The sequence below is a fragment of the Pantherophis guttatus genome, chromosome 3 (assembly GCF_059756535.1).
Source record: "Pantherophis guttatus breed Tessera chromosome 3, ASM5975653v1, whole genome shotgun sequence".
NCBI classification, from domain to species: domain Eukaryota; kingdom Metazoa; phylum Chordata; class Lepidosauria; order Squamata; family Colubridae; genus Pantherophis; species Pantherophis guttatus.
This window is the reverse complement of record NC_142065.1, coordinates 215,280,277-215,299,281: the sequence shown is the minus strand read 5'-3', so window position 1 is coordinate 215,299,281 and position 19,005 is coordinate 215,280,277. Positions and strand designations below refer to the sequence as shown.

At 45.2% G+C, this 19,005-nt stretch overlaps 1 protein-coding gene across 1 annotated transcript in view; it reads left to right on the top strand.

The window, feature by feature from the left end:
- The window catches only part of WDR97 (WD repeat domain 97), an 81,896-nt gene that overhangs the window by 53,096 nt on the left and 9,795 nt on the right, over positions 1-19,005 (top strand). Inside the window, exons 37-48 of the mRNA XM_087890777.1 lie at positions 344-550; positions 1,092-1,273; positions 1,804-1,924; positions 2,233-2,307; positions 2,423-2,542; positions 2,698-2,881; positions 10,534-10,667; positions 11,432-11,632; positions 12,956-13,104; positions 16,090-16,249; positions 16,401-16,509; positions 17,692-17,825. Of these exons, the coding sequence (XP_087746903.1) occupies positions 344-550; positions 1,092-1,273; positions 1,804-1,924; positions 2,233-2,307; positions 2,423-2,542; positions 2,698-2,881; positions 10,534-10,667; positions 11,432-11,632; positions 12,956-13,104; positions 16,090-16,249; positions 16,401-16,509; positions 17,692-17,825 (1,776 nt within the window). The remainder of the gene's footprint in view (positions 1-343; positions 551-1,091; positions 1,274-1,803; positions 1,925-2,232; positions 2,308-2,422; positions 2,543-2,697; positions 2,882-10,533; positions 10,668-11,431; positions 11,633-12,955; positions 13,105-16,089; positions 16,250-16,400; positions 16,510-17,691; positions 17,826-19,005) is intronic.

Here is a 19,005-nt window from a genome sequence, read left to right as displayed (position 1 = left end):
GACCGGACTTGCCAATTCAGGAAGACGTGGGACCTCCGTGGAAGAGTCTCACCTCTGCAACAGACCCCCTGAGGTGGTCCCAGAAGGATTCCAGGCTTTCTCAGAGAGACTAAACTGGATGGGAAGCGTGGTGCTTCCTTCATCTAAGTCCCGCCATAGTCAATCCACGAGAGTCACTATTGTGGTTCCTGAACCACGTCCTGGCTGGAACACAAATAAAAAGGGTGATTTTGTACAAAAGTGTTTAAACAGTTCTTAAGCTAAACTACCTTTGCAATCCAAAGGTCTTTTAAAAATCTAAAACCTAAAGTCTAATGTTCCTGCTTACTGGCTGGCTTTCTAGGCTGCAGACTTCCGTATGAAGATTGAGAAATTTATCGATTCTCGTACCGACAATTTGCGTGAGATGAAAGGTGGGGAGTTTTGGCCCATTGTGAAGTGTGTGAGGATCCGTGTGGCCAAGGCTGAGGTTCTTAGGACAGGAGCTGTGCTGGTGGACCTGCCTGGGACCCGAGACTCCAACGCGGCCCGGGACACGACAGCCCGAGAGGTAGGCGCTTCTCCTGCCTCTTCCCTCTGCTCTGGGGCCGGGGGTGCTTCATCGCCATGAGTGTTTAAGTTCTGAGAAGAGGCTGTGTGGCCTTTTGTTTACGACCACAATTGAGCCCAAAATTTCCGTTGCTAAGATGATTGTTAAGTGAGTTTTACCCCATTTATGACCTTTCTTGCCATAGTCGTTAAGTGAATCAGTGCAACTGTTAACTTAGTAACACAGTTGTTAGGTGTCTCTGGCTTCCTCGTTGACTTTGCTTGTCAGGAGGTCGCAAAAGGGGATCACGTGATCCCCTTTTGGGACACTGAAACCGTCATAAATTCGAGTCAGTTGCCAATCATCTGAATTTTGATCATGTGACCAGGTGGAATTCTGCAATGGTTGTGGGAAAAAACGGTCATAAGTCACTTTTTTCAGTAGCTTTGAATGGTCACTAAACAATCTGCTGTAAATTGAGGAGTGCCTGTGATTAATTTGGGTGTGGCCAAGGCCAGAACTTTGGGCGTCTTGTAGAAATGGCTTCTTCTCTTTTGTCCAGTACCTGAAGGACTGCCATGCCGTGTGGGTGACCGCCAGCATCACACGAGCCGTGGACGACAAGACGGCCAAGGAGCTGCTGAGCGCCAACTTCCGCCGGCAGCTGTTTATGGACGGCCTCTACGGGAGCCTGGCCTTCGTCTGCACCAAGACCGACAGTTTTAGCATCACAGACATTGTCAGGTGGCGCCTCTCTCTCTCTGCCCGGGGGGGGAGGGGGGAGGGAAGCACCCCCCCCCAGGGTACCTCATGTCATATAATGCTCTTGGGGTGTAAAGGCTGCCTCTGGAGTGAAAGCAGGAAACGGGGTTACCTGTCTATGGAGATTCCCCATCATCCAGTTCAGGCTTTTTTGTGTTAAGGCGCTTTTCCAAAAGGCAACTGGACTTTCTTGGTTCCTTTTCTTGAAAATGTTTTGCTTCTCATCCAAGAAGCTAAGCTGAATTTTGAAATCTGAACTTTTTGAGAACTGAAGAAGCTTCTTGGATGAGAAGGGAAACATTTTCAAGGGGGAAAAAAAATCTTAAGAATCTTCAGGTTTACCCTGTAATGACCCTGGGATGGCCGGCTGTTCTGCAGCTGAGCCTCCATTGTGGGCTGAGCAGAGGATGCCTTAAAAGGAGGTAGGGGGGAGGTTGGTGGGGCCCTGGGCTCGGCTGAGAAGCTCCTAAAGCAGAATTCAGCAGAAATATTCCTTCCCCCAAATGGTGCAGGGACCTCAACTTACAAGATAAGATTCGTCCCCTAGAAGAGGAGTTGCAAGAGCTGGAACATCAGAGAACTCAAGCGGAAATAGAGAAGAAGCACCTTTACGCACAGCTGCAGCAGCAACAGGTATTTCCTATCTGTCCCCTCCTCCGTGGTCAGCATGCAGCCGGACAGTCTCTGAGATACGGCCAGTGGATAGAAACGGTGGTTTGCTCGGCCATCAGTTCCCGGCTGGCTCTTCCTCCTGTCGCCCCTCAGGGCCAATTCAGCTGCCTGTGGACGTTTCCTAACTAGGGCGCTTCAAGCCGTTCGCATTTAAAGGTGGGAGGGGGGAATCTCACAGGGTGCCTTTTACCATCCCCAAAAGAAATGCACTTTTTGAGCCTCACTCAAGAATTCTGTGCCCAGCTGCAAATGACCCTCTTTCTGTGCAGCCTTTGAGAAGGGGAAGTGCGGCCGGAGATTCCGTCTGGCTTCAAAGACATGACATCCTGGAGAAGGAGTTCAAAGTAAGTCTCCCCCCCCCTTCCCTCCCAGCTCCAGGAGATAAAAATTAAAAGCCGGGTGGTTTTCCTCCCACAGGATGGGAGTGCTCAGTTTCTCCCTCTGCCCTCCCTCCTCTAGATCTGTGCCTTGCAGAGGGAGAAGGATGCCAGGCTCCGTGCCATCAGCCTGATCTGCGTTCAGGCCCGGAATGAATTTTCCAAGCAGCGGATTTTGATGGATTTCAGTGCTGGTCTGCAGGTAAGAAGGCTCCGTGCTGGAGGTCAGGAGGATCTGCCGCCTGGCATGGTCACCAAAGCTGTGGCGGTGCCCCTTGCCACTCTCAGCAGCCTTGTGGAGGGAGACACCTTGTCTCGATCGGCGGGTAAGAGCGGGCCACGTGTGGTCTTGTGCAGGAAGTGTCCAGGAGAGCCGAGGGCGAAGAAGATGGTGAAGAAGAGATGGAAGAGGGGGACTCGGCTGGAGAGCAGCCTGTCAGTCTGGAGGTTTTCACGGTCAGCTCTACAGAGTATCTCAAACTTGGTGGGAAGCTGCTCTGCAATGGTCAACCTCAAGTTTTCCATGACGTGAAAGACACAGGTATTCCCCGTGGGGGGGGGGGTTGTGCAGCGCTCTGTACATGGTTTGCAGAAGGATTTAGTACTTAGGGATTGTAACAGCAGAATCCTCTGGATCTGCCTGTTTTGCTACCATCTCATTCTCAACCGATCAATCAGAATAGAGCTAGAAGAGACCTTGGAGGTCATCTAGTCCAACCCCCTGCCCAAGCAGGAGATCTTATACCCTTTCAGACAAGTGGCTTTCCAGTCTCTTCAGTGATGAAGCACCTACAACTTCTGAAGGCAAAATGTCCCACTGGTTAATTGTTCTCATTGTCAGGAAATTTCTCCTTAATTCCAGGTTTGCTTCTCCTTGATTAGTTTCCATCCGTTGCTTCTTGTCCTGCCTTCTGGTGCTTTAGGTGTGAATTAGCATTGAGGTCACATCTTTAAATTGCTTTTGGTTTTATTTGGCAAATGCCCAGAATCATCTGCAAGTTGGCAGCCAGAGAAATTCAAATAATAAATCACCTGTACTGCATACGAAGGAGTCAGATATTAGTCAACAATTAAGAACAGTCTTCGGTACGGACAAAAGGAAAGTGCGCTCTCATTGGGACACTAATAAAGCACCAAATATCTGCTAGATTAAATGTGGAGTCCTTTGTCCTCTCTCAGCATGATTGTTTGCTCACAGACATTTCATTACCCAACTAGATAACATTGTCGGTGTGAGGGAGTGTGGGGTTTGCTCCTCTTTATGTACCTCAGCTTGCCCTGCCCGTGTTGGTAGAGTTGTAGAGTTGTGGTTTTCTCCTTGATGGTTCCTGGATTAGGGCATTGTTTCCTGCTTGATTGTGTGTCTGGTGCTAATCCCTGCTTATCTAGGTGTTGACTTCTGGGAAGGAGGTTTTTGGTCTTATTGTTTCCTACTCAACTTTTTTATTGTCTCTTGAATGACGTGTAAATGTGATTTATCTGTATGTGTCTGTTAATGGCTGATTTATCTGAACCTTTGAGGCACAATCCCGCAAAAAAAAAAAAAGCCTCAGGGCAGGGATTCCCAACCGGGGGAGGTGCGAGACGATATTCCAGGGGGTGCGAAAACTTGGGTTTAGAAGTTTCAAAATTATAGTGTATATGCATAATTAAATGCATATAATTATTTTGTCAGCATTCCAGAACAACCCAACTCCAATCAAAAACTTAGATACAGGCATCATCTCAGTTCTTCCATTTATTAGAGTAGGTATACTGGCACATCTGGGAAAACCCAAATCTGATAGTTCCGGGTTTTCCCTCAGTAAATCAAAATCCCAAATCCATCCCCTGCGCCCATCAGTCCATCACATGGCCCAATCACCATCCCTCTCAACTTGAGCCATCACTGCAACCACTCCTCCTCCAGATGCAGGAACACCATGACCGAAGGAAAGAATGCTATTTTTTTAATTCTTTATTATTATTATTATTATTATTATTATTTTTATAACACAATATAACAATACAAGACATACAACATGTATAAACGCGCTCTCTTTACAGCTATTGCATGGTGATCTTCTCTGTTATTCACAGTTTCCCCTTCTTTCTCTTTGTATTATTCCGATTTACTACTTGTCCCCGACATTTTAATTACTATATATACAATATATTTCTCTCATTCATATCTATTTCCTATTTTTTTATACTTTAACATATCCTTTCTGTCTTTTTTAACATTTCTGTCTTTTCCCCCTAATTTTCTTCTTCATTTTTCCTTCCCTCCAACCACTTATACCACTTGTGCCAAGTCTTATAGTATTCTGTATCCTCTTTTTCTTTTAAGTTCTTTTGTCAGTTTGTCCATCTCGGCACATTCCAAGATTTTTTTTATTAACTCGTCTTCAAATGGTACATTTTCTTTCTTCCAATTCTGGGTATAAACTACGAGCGGCAGTTAAAATATGTAATATTAAATATTTTACTTCCTTCATAAATTTTTCTGTGAATATTCCTAGTAGGAACATCTCAGGTTTTCCATTTATCGGTTGTTGTATTATTTTCTCTAGCCACTTCTTGATTTTGGCCCAAAAATTTTTTGCCGCTGGACACGTCCACCAGAGGTGATAATATGTTCCATAATTGTTTTTACACTTCCAACATAATGGGGATTTATTAGGGAATATCTTAGCTATTCTTGCCAGCGGTAAGTGCCATCTGTGAAACATCTTCATCTGGTTTTCCTTGTATGTTGTGGACAGTGTCAATTTAATATTTGTTTGCCACATCTTTTCCCACTTCTCTAATTCTATTGTATGATTAAAATTTTTCGCCCATTTTTTTTTAAAAAATTGATTTATATGCCGCCCTTCTCTGGAGACTCAGGGCGGCTTACAATGCGTTAAGCAATAGCCTTCATACTTTTGTATATTTATACAAAGTCAGCTTATTGCCCCCACAAACTGGGTCCTCAATTTACCTACCTTAGAAAGGATGGAAGGCTGAGTCAACCTTGAGCCTGGTGAGATTCGAACTTACAGTAATTGCAGACAGCTGGTGTTAATCACAATGCTATCCGTCTGCTGAGCCACCATATTTAATCATAGTATCTTTTACTATTTCCTCTTCCATTTTATACCGTAGGAGAAATTTATATATTTTACTAATTAGTTTCTGCTCCATCCCTTGTATAATTTTATTCAATTCATTTTGTTCCAATTGTACCTCATTCAATTTTATGACTTATTTGTATTTTGACCGAATCTATTTTTCTTTTTAAGTCTTGTTCTAATTCTTGTTTTGTTTTTAATTTTCCTTGATCTTTTAGAATATCCCTGTACCTAATTATCTTGTCCCATTCTATTGAATTTGGGTGTGTTAATATTTCTGTAGGGGAAATCCAAACTGGTAATTTTGTATAACGGTGTTTTTTAATTTTAGTCCAAATCAGTAGCAATGGATTCCTTAATATATATCTTTTAAAATACCCATGTGTTTTGTATTGATCATCCCACAGGAATGCATGCCATCCCTCTTGCAAGTCATGCCCTTCAATTACTAATATTCTTTGATTTTTCAATTCCACCCATTCTTTCAACCATACTAGACTTGCCGCTTGGTAGTATATCTCCCACTCAGGCAGTGCTAGTCCTCCTCTATCTTTAAAATCTTGCAAAGTTTTTAATCTGATTTTAGGTCTTTTTCCCTGCCATATAAATTTTGTAATTGCTTTGTTTAATGTATCGAAAAAGATTTTATCTAATTTCACCGGTATAACCTGGAAGAGGAATAAGACTGGGCAGGATATTCATTTTAATCGTGGCATTTCTTCCCATGAGTGAAATTTGTAAGTTTTTTCAGTTGTCTAAATCTTTTTTAATTTGCAGTAATAATTTATCATAATTGTCATGTTTAATTGAAGAACCTCTTGCAGTGAGCCTGATGCCTAAATATTTTATTCTTTTAGTTGTTTGAATCTTTGTTATACATTCCAATTCTTCCTCTTGTTTTTTTGTAAGGTTTTTAGTTTTAATAATTTAGATTTATTTTTATTTATTTTTAGTCCAGCCACTTCACCAAATTCTTCTATTCTTTTTATCAAGTTTAGGCCTGATTCTTCCACAATAGAAACCACATGGTCAACAAAGGCCTATAGTTTGTATTCTTTGTTTTTTATCTTTAGTCCTTTTATCTCATGGTCCTCTCTAATCCTTTTTAAAAGCGGTTCTAATGATAGTATAAAGAGAAGTGGGGAAAGTGGGCATCCTTGTCTCACCCCTTTTGTTATATTGAATTTGTTGGTCATATCTTCATTAATAATCACCTTTGCCGTTCGTTTTGTATATCATATTTTCAAATTTGGTCCCAAATTCCATAAGATTTAGTTGTTTGGTCATAAACTTCCAATTCAAGTTGTTGAATGCTTTTTGGGCATCAAGGAAAACCAGTGGAGCTCTCTTTTCCGGGTGTACTTCGTAAAACTCTAGGGTATTCATTATTATTCTGGTATTATTTTTAATTTGTCGGCTTGGTAGGAAACCATTTTGGTCAGAATGTATATGTTTATTTAGAATTGTTTTTATTCTTTTGGCTGTAATTGACATAAATATTTTGTAGTCTGTATTTAACAAAGAGATTGGTCTATAGTTTTGTATTAATTGATGATCTGAATCTTTTTTATGTATCAGAGTAATTAATGCTTCTGTCCAAGTATTTGGTATATTTGCTTGTTCTACCGCCTCGTTAAATATTTCTAGCATTAACCCTCCTATCAATCCTTGGATATTTCTATTTAACTCCACTGGTAGTCCATCTGGGCCCGGTGTTTTGTTATTCTTTTGTTTTTTCATTGCAATTCCAAACTCTGTTTCTGTTATTGGTCGGTTTAACATTTCTTGTTCTTCTTCTGTTATTTTACCTATATGTGTTCCCTCCAGATATTCTTCAATCCTTACTTCTGTTATCTCTTCCAGTGTATATAGTTTTGAAAAGAATGTATGTATAGTTTGCTTTTTTTCTTCTCTGTTGTATTGGGTTATTCCTTTGTCATCTTTCAATTGGTAAATCGTTCGTTTATCTTTCCCATTTTTTAGTTTATAGGCTAACCATCTACTTACTTTATTTGCGTGTTCGAAATAATTCTGTTTTGCCATCTTTATTTTCTGTGCCACTTCTTTTTGAGTTATTAAATTTATTTTATGTTTAACTATCCTCCATTCCTGTTTTATTTTTTTATTTTGAGGATCTTCCTGCAAATTTCCTTCTAGTTTTTTAAGCTCTTTCTGAAGTTTGTCCTGTTTGTGTTTTCTTTCTTTCTTTTTTCTTGCATTATAGGCTAATGTTAATCCTCTGATATATGCTTTTAACATATTCCAAAGATTTTGAATTGACGTATTTTCTTTTTTGTTTACCCTGAGAAATATTTTCAACTCCTTTTCCAGCATATATTCTGAATATCCTCTTTATCTTTACATATATTTTGATTGACTGTCCAACTTTTATATTTTTTTTGTCCATTCCATTCTATATTTATCGGATTATGATCTGTCCATTCATTAGTTCCTATCCCTATTTTTCCCAATCCTATTTGTATCTCTGCTGTCATCCAGGCCAGATCAATCCTGGACCACGATTGGTGCGGGTGGGAGTAAAATGTATTTTGTTTTTCTTCATTGTGTGTTTCTCTCCACGCATCCCATGGGTTTAATTCTGTTGCCATATAAAAAAATTCTTTGGGTAAGATCTTTTTTTTTTTCCTATTACTATTATAGTCTTTTTTACTATCTACTATAGCATACCAGTCTGGCTTTCATCGATGGAAGCACTAATACACCCCAAAAATTTTAATACAGGAATTATTGTTAGCAGGGGTGAAATCTAAAAAATTTTTGCTACCGGTTCTGTGAGTGTGGCTTAATTAGTGGGCGTGGCTTGGTGGTAAGGTGAGTGGGAGGGCGTGGCTTGGTGGTAAGGTGGGCGTGGCCAAGTCAATGTCACTTCTTTGCCCTTTTTTAACCTACAAAACGCAACACAACACAACTGGCTCACCCACAATATAAAAGCTGTGCTAGATCCAGCAACAAGCAGGAACCTCACATAGCCACAAAAAGCCCCAAAAACCAACTTTCACACTTTACACACACAAAATTCCACATACAGCTTTGTGAAATTTTATGTGATTGTGTAGTTAGAGTGAAACACTATAGAAACACACTAAATCTCAGAAAGCTGCACAAATATTTTATTTTATTTTATTTTTATTTTTATATAAAAGCAGCTAAATTTAAAACTTCCTAAACTTTAAATGGCTAGGTCTAAAAAAAGAACAACTAAAAAAAAACCCAATTAACTATTTTTTTAAAGCTCCCAAAGGGGAAAAAACTTACCCAATTGAACAGGGGTCTCCAACCTTGGCAACTTTAAGACTTGTAGACTTCAACTCCCAGAACTCCTCAGCCAGCTTTGCTTTGCTGGCTGAGGAATTTTGGGAGTTGAAGTCCACAACTCCCTGCCTGCTTGATTGCAGGCAGGGAGATTCAGTTGCTTGCTGATGCAATCGATTGCAGGGATTACAGCAAGGCGTTGCGATCAGCAGCTAAAGTAAGCAAGCTGAGGGGGGAAAGGGGAGGGATTTTTGCTACCGATTAGCAGGCAGAGCCATTTAAAAGGAAAAAAGTTTTTTTTCTTTTACATGGCTCTGGCGATCCAAGCTGAGTTGCCTGATTAGCAGGCAACTCAGCTGGGATCGTCAGAGCTTGGCTGGTCAGAGCCATGTAAAAGGAAAAAAAGGCTCTGATGATTGCGCGGCTCAGATGGGCATGGGGGGCAGGGACAGGGATTTTTGCTACCGGTTCTCCGAACTGCCCACCACCATCGCTACCTACTCGCCCGAGCCGGTCCGAACCGGGAGCATTTCACCCCTGATTGTTAGACATAAAGATATTTTGACTAAAATGGGGGAGCTCAAAAACAAGCAAGAATTAGAAAAACGGGATCGACATGGCTTGGTATATACGACTGCAAATACAATCTAGGTATGAAAAAGATGCCAGTTTATATGGCTTTTATATGGAGTTGACAGAATTAAATAAGATACTAACAGGAACAGAAGGGAGGATGATAAAAAAACTATATAGCTATTTACTGAGTATTAAATTAGAAGAAGAAAAGGTGAAGGAAATAATGATAGCCTGGGCAAAAAAATTTGGTTATAGGATAGAACTAGCAAAATGGCAACAATTATGGGATAGAAATTACAAACGAAGATGTTTAAAGATAAATCAGCTAAATGTTGGAAATGTATTGGTATTAAATTAAGAATAGATTAAATAATGAATATGATTCTAAATTTTAACTGTTATTGCACAAACATTGGTATCCAGATGACACACTGTTTAATGGAAAATGGATTATTTGTATTAAAATAAAATTTAAAAAAAATTATTTTAAAAAAATGAAACATCTGAAAGCAAACAACCGAAATCAGAGAGCACCAAGGACTCTAGGGTTCAACCCTGAACTTCAGAGAACCTCTAGAACAGGCATTCTCAACCTTGGCAGGTTTAAGGTAAGTGGACTTCAACTCCCAGAGTCCCAAAGTCACGGGTGGTTGCGAATTCTGGGAGCTGAAGTCCACATGTCTTAAACTTGCCAAGGTTGAGAAAGCCTGTAATAGAATAGAATAGAAAATATGGAATGGAATGGAATAGAATAGATTTTTTTATTGGCCAAGGGTGATTGGACACACAAGGAATTTGTCTTGGTGCGTATGCTCTCGGAGTACATAAAAGAGAAGATATGTTCATCAAGAATCATAAGGTACAACACTTAATGATAGTCCTAGGGAAATAATCAATATAAATCTTAAGAATACCAGCAATAAGGTTACAGTCATAAGTGGGAGGAGATGGGTGAAAGGAACGATGAGAAGATTAAATTTCTAGAAGTTTCTGCACATAACCTTACACAATATTAGGAACCAGAAAATATAATTTGTTGGGGATGAGATGTTTCCATGGCAAATGGGATGCATCAGCAGGTTTCTTGTGATCTTCCAAATAAAACCTTCAATGGTTCAACGCAGCCTCTTTCCTAGAGGCTCTTGCAGCCTTTGGACCATCTCACCGCTTGATCTTTTTGCTTGGGCTGCCAGGAAGGTTGGCAGAAGAGCTGGGCTAGAACGAATTCCCCTCCCTCCCTCCCTCCCTCCAGAGATTCCTGCGTTGAAGAAATTTGCAATGGACACAGCGCTGAAGCACAGCATGGTGGCAACAGAGAAGGTCATCCGGGACGTGGCTCGTGTCCTAAGCCAAATGGTGAATTATCTCAACAGCCAGAGAACAGAGGTAGGAGCAGCACTGAACATGCTCCCTTCCGAGAGAAATTCAGCAGTCCAAATCTTGACTGGAAGATAACAGAATAACAGAGCTGGAAGGGACTTTGGAGATCTTCTAGTCCAACCCCCTGCATAAGCAGGAAAGCCTATACCCGTGATGGCGAACTTATGGCACGCGTGCCACAAGTGGCACGTGGAGCCATATCTGTGGGCACGCGAGCGTTGCCCTAGCTCAGTTCCAGCGCACATGTGTGCACCAGCCAGCTGATTTTCAGGTCTTTCGGGCCCACCAGAAACAGGGCGTTTCTGGCCTCTGGACGGCCTCTAGGGGGAGCGGAAGGCCGTTTTCGCCCTCCCCAGGCTCCTAGAAAATCTCTGGAGCCTGGGGAGGGAAAAAACGGGCCTTCTGTTCCCACCGGAAGTCGGGAAATGGGCCATTTCCGGCCTCCGGAGGGCCTCTGGGGGGGGAGGCCATTTTCGCCCTCCCCAGGCTCCAGAGGCTTTCTAGAGGCAAAAAACAGGCCTTCCGGACCCACTGGGCCATCACATGCCAAAAGCGGGGGAGCACGCATCCATGCACGGAGACAGGGCGCATTAAATTATGAATGTGGGCATGCATGTGTGCGACCCCCCACTGCACTCCCCCCCGCTTTTGGTACGCGACGGCAAAAAGATTAGCCATCACTGGCCTATACCATTCTGGACAAGTGGCTGTCCAGTCTATTCTTAATTCCCTCTCCTTCTTCCTTCCTCCCTTCCTTCCCTCCCTCGCAGGCTGCTGCCCACCAGGCCCAGGTGCAGGAGATGCTGCAGCAGGCCTTGCAGGGCCTCCCTGCCCTCCTCCAGGGGGTCCTCACTGCCAGCTCTCAGGACCTCCGGCATGCCTTTGAGGCCCTCATCCTGGGCAGCCTGCAGAATGGCGCTGAGAAGGCCAAGCAACTCTCCGAGGTCATTGTCAAAGGCTGGGGCTCACCGGTAAGTGCTTCTTCGCCCTCAAAGGCCGTCTGGTCAGAGCCCCCCTTTCTTCAGGGATGCAGCCCCCTCCCAGAAAACAACCCCGGAGCAGCCGGCAGGGGGACCCTTTCCAAACATGAATGAAAGGGCTGCTGCTTCCCAAGAAATGATCCTGGAGCAGGCCCCGGTTAGAAGCCTCCTGGGATGGTCTATAGAGGATCCTGCATAGAATTGGGAGGACGTGATCCATTTTAGGAATCTGGGATGGTTTTTAATCTGTAGAATAGAATAGAGCTGGAAGGGTCTTTGAAGGTCTTCCAGTCCAGCCCCCTGCTCAAGTGGGAGACCCTATACCGTTTCAGACAGGTGACTGTCCAGTGTTTTCTTAAACACCTCCAGTGTTGGAGCAACCACAACTTCTAGAGGGAAACTGTTCCAATGTTTGATTGTCCTCACTGTCAGGAAATTTCTCCTTATTTCCGGGTTGAATCTCTCCTTGTTCAGTTTCCATCCATTGTTCCTCGTCTGGCCTTCGGGTGCTTTGGAGAATAGCTTGTGGCAGCCCCTGAGATACTGGAAGGCTGCTATCATGTCTCCCCTAGTCCTTCTTTTCTCTAGACTGGCCAAACGTTCTTCATATATTTCAGTCTCCAGGCCTTTAATCTTCTTAATTGCTCTTCTCTGCACTTTTTCCAAAGTCTTCTTCTAGTGTGGTGACCAAAAGTGGGTGCAGTATTCCAGGTGTGGTCTGCATAGTAAAATGTACCAAGGGCTTCTTCCAATCGACCATCGTTAAGCCTCCAGCAGGCTGCACCCGTCCGGGCCATCCCCAGCCAAGGGGCTCCAGCCATGTTTTGAGACCATTCAGAAGGGCAACTGGGTCAGACTCACCTCAAGGGGGGGAGGGTTTAATATTCCAAAGGGGGGGAGGCATGGCAGGAAAGCCTGCATGTATTCTTCCTTCCTGCACGTTTCCTGTTCTGCAACAGTCTTTTCTAGTTTGGTAGCAAAGTCCAGTGACTATTTTTCAGATTTTTGCTGGAATCTGGGATGTGGCTTTTTCACAGGAGGGGCTTCAGTCTGTCCCAAAGTCCTTTTTGCAGCCATTTACCATCACTTGGGGCTTCTCAGGCCATTGAGGGAAATCAAGGTCCACATTTGTTATCATTGACGAGTGTCAGTTGCTTACGGACTTCCTGCTTCAACCCTAAGCCCTGGATACGCATCTGTATCAGGACTCCACCCCACCAACTGTGGGCTCCCCTCAGGACCTGATTCTGAATGTGGGAGGGTGGAATGGAGTTGGCGTCTCTGACGGAGGCCTCTTCTGCCCCCCCCCCGCAGATGTTTGGCTACCCCCACGTGACCTATCGGGCGATCTGCAACCACCGTGGCGTTTACACCTCTCCCAGGTACCAGTCTGTGGATTTCAACAAAGAACTGGCTGACCCCATCCTCAAGGTCATCTCTGTGGCCTGGAACGAGGTCTTTAGGTAGGTTCCGCCCCCAGCAGCAGCCATTCCTCCTCTGAACCAAATGGACCCTTTGGCCAAGTCAGAGTGGAGAAACTGGACAGGAGGCCAGAGGTTGCCACTCTCCAGCCATCCTGGAGTACCAGCTTGGTCACACACACACACACACACACACACACACACAAAATCACTGCTTCCAGGCAGTGCCTCGCCTGTTGTTCCCCCTCTCTCCAAGCCCAATCCTGGAAGGAGGTTAAGGAGGGCCCCAACAATCTGGTGCCAAAATAATTTTGATAATGCCTTCCTCTTCCTTTTATGACCAATCAATCACAAAAGAGATAAGTGAAATCAAAAGAGTTATTAAATAACTCCAAATATTATATATATATAAAGTCTTGTTTTTTAAAATAAACATGCTTACTGCTCTTGGCAGACCACATGATAACAGAATAACAGATTGGAAGGGACCTTGGAGGTCGTCTAGTCAAACCTCTTTCTCAGGCAGGAGACCCTGTAACGTTTCAGACAAATGGCTGTCCTGTCTCTTCTTAAACACTTCCAGTGTTGGAGCCCCCACATCAGTGGTGAAATCTAAAATTTGTTACTACTACTTCGGCGAAGTGGTTGTAAAAAAATGCTTTCAAAAGGCTCTGACGATCCCAGCTGAGTTGCCTGATTGGCAGAGGCTTTTTTTTCTTTTAAATACCTCTGACGATCAGGCAACTCAGCTTGGATCGTCAGAGGCTTTTAAAAGCATTTTTTCTACAACCTCTGAGCCGCGCGATCATCAGAAACTTTTTTTTTTTTACTTTTAAAAGCATTTTTTTCGGCCAAAGAGGTTGTAGAAAAAATGCTTTTAAAAGTAAAAAAAAAAAATGCCTCTGATGATCGTGCGGCTCAGCTGGGTATGGAGGGGGGGGCAGGGATTTTTTGCTACCGGTTCCCCGAACCACCCGCCTCCATCACTGCCGGACCAGGTGATCCAATCCGAACCAGGAGCATTTCACCCCTGCCCCACATAATGGATAATGTTGGTCCATTGTAATCTTGAGAGAGAGAGAGAAATTTTTTTCAAGTTATATCACTGCTCCCCCAAAAAATTAAGTCTTGTATCAAATAAGGTGCCTATGTAGAGAAATAAGAGGAAAGCACATTTGTAACTCTCACAGGCAAACTAAATTAAATCTTAAATTAAATCTAGAATAGATGTCTATTTCATAGGAATAACCTGAGTTCCCAATCTCTGCTTCTCTGTCTCTGGATATTCCCTAAATCCCTGAGGTGCTTCCAGCTGCTTTTTGGAGCTTTGGTGTGGCTTCCTTGTGGACCCAGCACTTCCAGCTCCTTCCCTCAAAAGCAGAACCTAATTTCTGCCCAGGAAGGGCTGGGTTGAGGGAACCTCCTGCGCCCACATGCCAGGCCCATGCCTAGGAGAGGGGATTCATTGGCTGGCATGCTCTGGCACAGGGGGGCTGCGGTGAGGGATTGCGGCCTGGATGCTCCCAATACCCCCATCCCAGGCGGCAAGGTGGGAGGTCCTGTAAGACAGGTAGTCCTTGAATTATGACCATAACTGAGCCCTGAATTAAGTCCTAAGTCATGCTGGTTATTAAACAGACATGACCAAACCAATTTTACGATTTAGTAGACATAATAGCATTCTTCCTGTCGGTCAAGGTCAGGGCGATCCTGCATCTGGGGAAGGAGTGGTCGGAGTGATGATGTCTCGAGATGGGACGGATGGCGGTTGACTGGAGCATGTGATCGTCAGAGGAGTGAGGGGATGGTTTTGGGGGTTTTGATTTACTGAGGGGAAAACCCGGACCTCTCAGATTCAGGTTTTCCCAGGTGTTGCCAGTTTACCTCTTCTAGTAAATAGAACTTTGGAAAATGCTTCCTTCAGAGTCTTTACTTGGAGTTGGGGGGTTTTCTGGAACGCCGACACGGGGAACGTCAGGGTTCCAAGTAATACATCCCATTCAGTAAGAACTCCGAGGCAGGCAAGTTCCTCAAAGAACATTTTTATTAGGACATATCAAATTGGCATATTCCTGGTGGAAAACCGGCTCTAAGTTGCTGCCCGCTTTTCACCCAATTAAAAGTAAAACTTTATCACTCCTCCCCCCCCCGAGTCTCTAGTCACGTGGTCCAATCAGCATACAGCCCAGTTGCTAGGTGACCTCGGTCTCCACCTTTCGAACATCTGCACCAACGTCCTTGATTCCCAGGAGAAAGAATTTTATTTAGGCTGCAACACCCCAGCTACCTCTACGCCCCCCTCCCTCCCTCCCTCCCTCGGCCCCTTCGCTCCAGGCTGTGTCAGCCCTCAAGCCGTGAGAAGAGAAAACTACCAAAAGAAAATGGCCAACTGACAGGGTTTTCTCCCATCAGCGGAGGAAGTAGGGCAGGTAGTCCTCGACTTACAACCATCCATTTAGTGACAGTTCAAAGTTACAACGGCACTGAAGAAAGTGACCTAGGACCGTTTCTCACAGTTACGACCGTTGCAGCATCCCCAGGGTCACGCGATCAAAATCCAGCCGCTGGACAACGGGTTCATATTTAGAACGGTCGCAGTGTCCCAGGGTCACGTGATTCCCCTCCTGCGACCTTCTGACCAGCAAAATCAAGGGGGAAGCCAGATTCACTTAGCAACCAGGTTACTCACTTAACAACTGCAGTGATTGTATTAACCACCATGGCAAGAAATGTTGCAAAATTCACTTAACTGTCTCGCTTAGCAATGAAAATCTTGGGCTCAGTTGTGGTCGTAAGTCGAGGACTACCTGTACGGATGCAAAGGGATCCCAGCCCCCTCCCGCTGAGGGGTTCCACCAGAGGGCTGCTCTTTGGGCAGGTGGCCTGGCCTGTGGGAAAGGGAGGGTCCAGGCAGCCAGCGGGGGCCCTGCCTGGACTCTCGGAGCCTGGAGGCTGCTTCTGCAGCACCCAAGAACGCTTCCCTGATGGGCTGCTGGGGCCCTTGGCCACCCTCTCCCCCTTCCGCAGCTCCAAGCTGGTCAGCTCCATCGAGGCCTTCATGGCTGCCCTCCTGGACCAGCTGAGTTCCTTCTTCAGAGGCCTCAAGAAGAAACTGCACCCACATGGTCCGGTCGCCAAAGCCCTGCGTGCGATTTACACTCAGCAGATGGAAGCCGCTCGAGCACGGGTAATGCTTGCATTTTACGACACCCGTGACCCACCCATGGGTCCCCAGAAGGCAACAGCTGGCGCTTTATAAGGATGGGGTCGCTGGAAAGAGGGTCCCATTATGAGACGGGGGACTGACGGGATTTTCCCCCTCCTTTCCTTCCTTCCAGTTGCTCAATTTTACCCTGGATCAGATGAGTTCCATTACGAGAAAGCAACGGACCGTCTCCCGGCTCTTGATACCAACGATTCAGGCCAGCATGGAACCAGCCTATGCAGGTGACCTATCGCATGGGGGCTCCCATCATCTGTGGGTTCCCACTCAGTGGCTGCAGTGAAACCTGACGGTTGGCCTGGAGAAGTCTCCCTTCTGGAGCTCCGTTGGGTGGGAGGGCAGAGGAGACCATTCCCTTGGCTGGACAAAAACTAGAAGCAGCCCTAAGAAAATACTCATTTATGGCTTAGTTCAGAGGTGGGGAACGATGGTCCCTTTATGACTGGTGGACTTCAACTCCCAGAATTCTTGAGCCAGCCATGCTGGCTATGGTGCCTTTATAACCGGTGGGTGGCCAGCCATGCTGTCTCAGGAATTCTGGGAGTTGAAGTCCACAAGTCACAAAGGGGCCCTCTTTCCCCACCTCTGGCTTAACCTAATGCATAAATCTAGCTATAACACACACACACACACACACACACACACACACACACACACACACACCAATAGGACAGAAGAGGCTCAGTTTGTATCACCAGGCGCACCAGCCGTGTTGTAGGTTTGGCTTCCCTCCTCCAGGAATCCAGTGTTGGGGCACCTGAGGAGGAAGAACGAAGGGCAAACAGTTGGCACTATGAGAGGATCTATTTGCTCAAAGTAATCTGGTTGCTCCTCTGAGGCACAGAATAACATGGTAAGGGTAGCTCAGTGTTTCTCAAGCTTGCCCATTTTAAGACGTGTGGACTTCAACTCCCAGAATTCTCCACACAGGAAGGTTTCTGCAGGTAGTCCTCAACTTACGACCAAAATTTATGTTGCTAAGTGAAATTTGTTAAGTGAGTTTTGCCCTGCTTTAGAACTTTTCTTTCCACGTTCGTTGAGTGAATCACTGCAGTGGTTAAATTAGTCACACGGTTGTTAAATGAATCTAGTTTCCACATGGACTTTGCTTGTCAGAAGGTCGCAAAAGGGGATCATGTGCTCCTGGGACACTGCGACCGTCATAAATACGAGTCGGTTGTCCAGCATTCAAATGCAAACCACGTGACCATGGAGATGCTGCAACGGTCATGAGTGGGAAACACGGTCATAAGTCACTTTTTTCAGTGCCGTCGTAACTCCAAACGGTCATTAAGCAAACTGTTGTAAGTTGAGGACTACCTGGCGTTAGCTGATCCCCCCCGGGGCAGGTTCAAGGATGCCAGATGGACGACAGGGCAGGACCGACTTTTGAAATCGCTTTGCAGCCTGCTCCCAACTCTCTGGCCCGGGGTATTTCCGAAGAATGAAAGAGGAGATGGAGCAGTTCATCCACCAGCAGAAGGATGCCATCTTCGATTCGGCTGTGGAGAAGATGCGGCAGCAACTGGACCTCGTCCAGGTAAAGTTACCCCAAAATGGCCAAACGTTTGTCAGGGTCTTTCTGGGCCAATTTCCAGGCCCCTGGGCTACTGCCGGCAAATGTCTTGAGGCAGAGAGGGGGGGGGCCCAGCTGCACCGATGGGGTGATCCCTGGGCCCCCCTCCGTTCTCAGCGGGGAAGAAGTGTGTGGCATCAGCCCGTCCGGAGCCCCTGCCCAGTTATCCGAGAACCACTCAGGAAGAGAGAGAATGAGGTTCGTTGTCTTCAGATTGACCATTTCCTTGGGCCCCAAGGAGAGCCCTTTTCTTCCATCAACCATCCCATAGCTTACCTCACAACAACAACCCTGTGAGGTGGGTTCGGTTGAGAGAGAGAGAGAGAGAGAGAGACTAGCCCAAAGTCGCCCAGCCGGCTTTTGTATCTAACTAAGCAGTGGTGAAATCTAAAATGTGTTACTACCGGTTCTGTGGGCGTGGCTTGGTGTGGGGGGGTAATGTGACTGGGTGGGCGTGGCCAATTTTTTTTTTAACTTTTAAAACCATTTTTTCTACAACCTCTTCCGTGAAGAGGTTGTAAAAAAATGCTTTCAAAAGTCTCTGACGATCCCAGCTGAGTTGCCTGATCGTCAGAGGCATTTAAAAGAAAAAAAGGGTTTTTTTTCTTTTAAAAGCCTTTGATGATCCCAGCTGAGCCACACAATTATCAGAGGTTTTTTTTTTTTACTTTTAAAAGCATTTTTTCGTCCAGAGGTTGTAGAAAAAATGCTTTTAAAAATAAAAAAAGGCCTCTGATGACTGTGCGGCTCAGCTGGGCATTGGGGGGGAGGTATTTTTGCTACCGGTTCTCCGAACCACCCGCCTTCATTGCTACCGGATCGGGCAATCCGGTCCGAACCGGGAGCATTTCACCCCTGTATCTAAGGTGGAACTAGAATTCATCATCTCCTGGTGATAGGACAAAGTCACCCAGTTGGCTTTCATGCCTAAGGCGAGACTGGAACTCACCATCTCCTGGTGATTGGTCCAAAGTCATCTGGCTGCTTTCGTGCCTAAGTTGGAACTAGAATTCACCGTCTCCTGGTGTTTGGCCCAGCTGACTTTCGTGTCTAAGGCAGGACCAGAACTCACTGTCCCCTGGTTGAACCCATTTTATTCCCTAGAAGAAACATGCTGGACCTATTTCTCACAGCCACCACCTCA